Source organism: Piliocolobus tephrosceles, chromosome 21, assembly GCF_002776525.5.
Source record: "Piliocolobus tephrosceles isolate RC106 chromosome 21, ASM277652v3, whole genome shotgun sequence".
In the NCBI taxonomy this organism is placed as follows: Eukaryota; Metazoa; Chordata; class Mammalia; order Primates; family Cercopithecidae; genus Piliocolobus; species Piliocolobus tephrosceles.
Window position 1 is genome coordinate 47,529,513 of NC_045454.1, and position 5,571 is coordinate 47,535,083.

Genomic DNA, 5,571 nt, shown 5'->3' on the forward strand with positions numbered 1-5,571 from the left:
GGGCATGACAGCCGCTGAGTGTTGGGGACGCTGGAGAGTGGGGGGGGGGGGGACATCTGGCTCTGGAAGCAAACCTTTTCCCAGGAGAACGGGGCGCGGGCAGCCCCACCCCAGGGAGGCCCCAACATCGGTCCCCCCAGCACAGGCTCAGAAATGAAGACACGTGCCAGGGCGTGGAACAGGGTTTCGCAGCGTTCATGAACCTTTAATTCATTATGAGCCTAGAGGCCGGGAAATTAGGCAAAAAATACAGCGTATCCTTCATCTCGGGTGGGGAAAAACCAGGGCGCTGGGTTGTCTCGTCTTTGCACAGAGTAAGACACAGAGATACCTTCATGGGGAGAGCGTGCAGCTCCGGCCTGCCCTTCTGCGGCCCGTCTACGCAGGCCGTCTCAGAGCCCACCACGGGATGGGTGTGGCCCCCAAGGGACAAGGGCAGCAGCGGCACCCACCCGCTTCTTTACAATATAAATAGCATTTTCAAACAACGTAAGAATACAGTGTCGGCGCCACGCTGGGCGAGAGCTGCGTGCAGAGGACCACCTCCACATCTCGGCTGACACCCCCCCACCTCCCCACCCGGCCCTCTCCAGGGCAACCGCCCCCCTCCCCCACAAGGAAATGAAAGGCTTGCTCCTGCGTAACTCTCTCTGTTTTCCTTAGTCCTCTCTAGCCTGGGGACTGTGAGGACACTGTTTTATGGTACAAACATTGCTTTTTTTTTTTTTTTTTTTTTTTTTGGAGACAGGGTCTCGCTCTGTTGCCCAGGCTGGAGTGCAGTGGTGCAATCTGAGCTCACTGCAGCCTCAACCTCCTGGACTCAAGCAATCCTCCCACCACAGCCTCCCGAGTAGCTAGGACCACAGGTGTGCACCACCACACCCAGCTAATCTGTAAAAAATTTGTAGGGATGGGGTCTCACTATGCAGCCCAGGCTGGTCCCAAACTCCTGCCTCAGCCGTTTTTTGTTTTTAATACAAGCGAATTATCCCTCCACGCCTCCCTGGAGCAGGAGACAGCTAAGGGGGGGAAGGCTCCTCAGAGGGATGCAGGGCTGGCGAGGGGGAGGCACCCGGAGAAGGCACTTCCCAGCCTGGGCCGAAGGCTGTTTCTTCTCTATCAGCTCAACCCACTCCTAAGAAGCTGATTCCCCTCAAGTGACAGCAGCGTGGGTGGGTGGACCAAGGACACCAGGCCTTGTCCCTGCCCGGAAGCAGGCGAATGGGACCCCAAAGGCCTGCCTTGGCCCTGTGTCCCCGACCCACTCAGGACTGCGCCCCAAGAGCTGCGAAGCTGTCCACACTCAATACCAACCAGAAGGGCCTGGGGGCCTCCCTCACCCTGAGCCATGGGAGGTCCAGGGGTGCTTCGTCTGCAAGGAAGCCTCTGGAACCCCTGCGGTTCTCTCGGGTGAGAGAGAGAAAGAGACGAACCCCGGGAGAGAGTTGATTCTGTAAAGATGGGCGCAGACGGAGGGAGGCCCCAGACCCCGGGTCTTCCCCTGGCCAGGCACACAGGGGCAGCCACCAGAGAGCCTGGGCCTCCTCCCAGCAGGCGCAGAGCGAGGACAGGCACTGGTACGCAGACCATCAAAGTCCAGGAGCCGGGGTGAGGCGAGACCGGGCTGTGCCGTATCCGGGGCGTCCTGCCCAACCCCAGGCTCACCCTCCCATCACCGGGCCTCTTTCCCTGCCTGCTCTGTAGCCAAATCGTAGTATTTTAAAACAACAACAAACAAAAAAACAGCGAGATGCTCTGACCTCTCAGAGAATCCTGGTTCTGAGAAAAACAATGTGTTTGTTTTGTTTTGTTCTGTTTTTCTTAAAGCCACAAATCTAGAAAACAACTTTGGGGATATTTTCCTTTGTTCTCCTTTTTTTCTTGCTTTTTTTTTTTAAACAATATGTATTTATAGAAAGAGCCTCACAAAGGTGGTTTATGTACAGAAGTGACAATCTCAAAGGTTGCTCAGTAGGGCATTGCAGTAGCACCTTTTCGAGAAGAAGAGAGCTTACATGGTTTAAAATTCTGAGTAGTTGAGTGGGGTGCATCCCCGGCCGGCCCTCGAGCCCGCCTGGCCCTGCTCCCTGAGTCTGGGGCCGCGTGCGGCGTCCCGCTGGCTCCTGTCGCCCTAGGGGGCACTCGCGGCGTGGAGGTGGCCTCTCGGGGGTCGGGGACGCGAGGACAGGAATTCACAGCAAGCGAACGCCCGGGGCGTGCCATGGCCTCCCCGCCGGGCTGAGGGTCGCCTGAGCGGCCAGCTGTCCTAGAAGGGGCCTCCAGGCCGGCCCTGCACCTGCAGGAGGCTCTCCACGAAGGCCACGTAGTCCTGGCTCCGCCCTGAGTCCTCCGTGGCAAGCGGGGTGCCCACACGTGGGCGCTTGGCGGCCTTGGCCTCCTCCCCCGAGAAGGCGGGCTCCTGCGGTGCCCCCGTGCTCAGTGACTGCGGGAGAGCGGAAGCACAGGGTTAGCATGGTGGAGACGCTCTGTGCAGCCCCGGCCACCGTCCATGGCCTCTGAGAGGAGCCAGCTGGACACAGAGCCCTGATGGCTGTGGGGGCTGCTCAGAGGCTCCCGTCTTCCTGCAAACCCCGATCTTGCCAGTGGAGGGGCCCTGCCCTTTGCCCCAGCCTCTGGCTCCCTAGTGGGGTGCCCTGGCTGGAGCTGGGACCGTCCGTCTGGCAGGCCCCATCTGTTCCCCGAGGGACCTCTCTGTGGCTGAGCAGCTGTGGCCAGGAGCAGGAACCTCCCCCATGGGCTCTGCCCCTCAACACCTCGCCACTGGATTAGAAGGAGAATAAAGGAAGCCCATGAGGGCTGCGGGAGCGAAAGCCAGCGCTGCCTCCGCTGCCGCCAGGACTCAGGCTCCCGTTTAATAAGGAAAAAGCTCAGGAAAGCTTTTTTAAGCCGACAACTTGGGAGCCCGTACTTCGCCTGTGCCCCAAAACCTGTGGTGGCTCAGAGGCCACCCTGTGCGGGGTCGGGCAGCGTGGGTCCTGCAGGGCAAGGGGGCTTGGTGGGTCTGCTCCACATTCGTGACAAGGGGAGGGCTCCTCCAACCCTCCCTCCCCACATGACGGGCATCGCCCAGGAGCTGCGCACCCAGAGTCAAGGCAAAGGAAGCGTCTCCTGCCAGGAGCCCATGGGCCAGCTGTGCCGGGGCGGCCGGGACCCCCTTCCAGCAGAGGTGCAGGAGGAAGGGGTGGTCCACGCCACTGGAAGACGCAGTCTGTGCCCCGCCTCGTCCCAGATGGGCTTCCTGAGGAGTCACCCGGAGCCACCAGGCCGGCCGCGTGCACTCACCAGCCGAGAGCGGACCCTCTTGGGCAGCTCCTCCTCCAGCGTGAAGATGTCCCCACGCTTCGCTGTCAGCTGGGACCCGTCCTCAAACTCCACCTGCAGGGGATGTGGCTCTCAGCACTGCCAGGCTGGCAGGTGCTCCAGGCAGGCCACGGCCTCGAGGGCTGGGAGGCCGGCCCCCTCGGGTGCACGGGGCCCGCTAGAGGCCACATGCAGCCGAGCTGAAGCTCATGTCCACCTCTGACACTGCCTGCAGCAAACAGGGATCCGGCGGAGGGTCCCGTCCCATGGTGCAAGGATGACGGAGGACAGGACAGCCTGGGGCAGAGGCGGGGGCCCCGCAGCTTCCACATGGAGACAGAGCCCTCACCCCTCACCTCCTCCCAGCTCGACAGACATCTGTCTCCATGAAGACACAGCCCCAGGACAAGGTGACAGCCACCAGGTGGACACAGAGCCGGGCAGGAGGTGCAGTGCCCTAACAGGGCCTGGGAGGCAGGCGAGACCGGGCAGGGGGATGCAGGGGCCTGAGCTCAAGAGTCCCCAACCAGAGGTGAAGGACAGGGACCCCAGCTTACGTGTGGCCCCCTGAAAACAGCTCGGTCACCTCTTCCCTTCAACTCAGAGACAAATCACCCCCTTCCAGCCTCCCCAGCTGGTGCCTTGTTCCAGGCGGCAGATGCCTGATTGGTGAGGGGCACTGGGAGCACCCACTTCCTCCTCGTTACGCTTGGCGCCCGCTCAGGCTTGCGGAGATTCTCTCAGGGACCCTCTGGCAACACAACACTGTCCATGAAGGGCATGCCAGGGAGGGGCGTGCGTCTCCAGGCCCACCTCATGACTGCGATGGGCGACAGGCGCCGTGTTCCCAAGCCAGGAAAGGTGCAGGGGTCACTCCCCGGCCCTAACCGCCATTCTGCTCCGGGGGAGAAGGTTCCCATAGCAGAGGGCTCGCTTTTCACATTTAAAAACTCGAAACAAGCCGGGCATGGTGGCACGTGCCTGTGGTCCCAGCTAGCCAGGAGGCTGAGGTCGAGGCTATAGTGAGCTCTAATGATGTCACTGCACTCCAGTCTGGGTGACAGATCAAGACCCCGTCTCAAAACCAACAAAAGGGACACATTAAGACCGTCAGAGAAGAGTATAAAAGTCACACGCTAAGACCCTCACGGAAGTGTGTCTGGGGCCAGATGTCCCAGGTAGCGTGCAGGGCGGCAGCCCGGGATCACAGAACCTCCCGCTCTACGGGGGCACAGACCCTGCCTCAGGGCGGCCAAGCCTGAGTCCCTGTGACTCCTCCAGGGATGGCTGGGGATGGAGACAGAGGTGGGCCCTGGAGAGAGTCTGCTGTGGGTTCCACAGGCCTCTTGGCTGGCACAGGTGGCGGGAGAAGCAGGGCTAGGAGTGCCCAGTGTGAACTCTCGGATGGCCAGTTGCCTCTGGGTCATGTCCTGGGACGACAGCACAGATCTCCCGGGGATGTGTGGAGGAACCTGCCAGGAACCAAGGACCTGGGTGCCACCCTCCGGCCCGTCCCGCCCATCTCATTGGTAGAGGGAAGCCACCAGGAGACCCCTTCCCAGCGCCTGCCCAGTGAGGGGAATCTGGGCAGAGGAGTCCTGGTGTCGGGGCCCCAGCACCCTGGAAAGCGATTTCCACCCCCGGTGTGGCCAGGCTCCACTTTGCCACGGGCAGCGGCAGGTTTTGGAGCTCCCACCCCAGGAGTCCCAAGGCCCACCTGCAGCCTTTCCCCAGCCCCCCCGGCCCCGAGTCGGCCTCAGCTTCTGGCAGGCGCAGCACACGGCGACTCAGTCAGGCACACAAGCAGTCTTGCCGGGAGGGGAAGGCGCATTCTAGAAACTCAGCGGAAACTGGCTCAGGTTTCTGGGTCGGGAAGACTGGGGAGATCCGCCCCAGATTCTCAGGGCACAGAAGCGCCTAGGAAGACAGCGCTCACACTGCAGGGTCCAAGTGGGCTCCCGGGGAATCTTCTGTGCTCGGGTAATTTGGGAACTGGGGCCTGATTGGAGACTCAGACTGTTTCCTCCCAGCGCCTCCCTGGAACCTGCTTTCACTATGAGTCTCCACGGGGCGAGCTCTGAAGGGAGGGTTTGCTTTTTAACATTTTGAGAAAACTGGATACGCTTGCAGCTACAGGAAATCAGAAAGGCGTGCGCCTCAGCCCAGGCTCCCTGTGGCGACGTCTTGCCCGGCACTTCTCAGAAGCATCTCGAGGGGTCACGTGTGAAGGAAACGTGTTCCGAGTGTTCC

The 5,571-nt window shown here is 61.3% G+C and overlaps 1 protein-coding gene across 2 annotated transcripts in view; it reads right to left on the reverse strand.

Annotated features, from left to right (window-relative positions):
- Window positions 1–200: 200 nt before the first annotated feature.
- KDM4B (lysine demethylase 4B) overlaps window positions 201–5,571 on the reverse strand; it is a 193,569-nt gene continuing 188,198 nt past the window's right edge. Inside the window, exons 22-23 of one of the 2 annotated variants that reach the window (XM_023185634.3) lie at window positions 3,304–3,396; window positions 201–2,443 (exon numbers count right to left, since the gene is read on the reverse strand). In XM_023185634.3, coding sequence (XP_023041402.1) covers window positions 2,267–2,443; window positions 3,304–3,396 — 270 coding nt within the window. In that variant the 3' untranslated portion in view covers window positions 201–2,266. The remainder of the gene's footprint in view (window positions 2,444–3,303; window positions 3,397–5,571) is intronic. The other variant, XM_023185633.1, reaches the window with a different exon arrangement.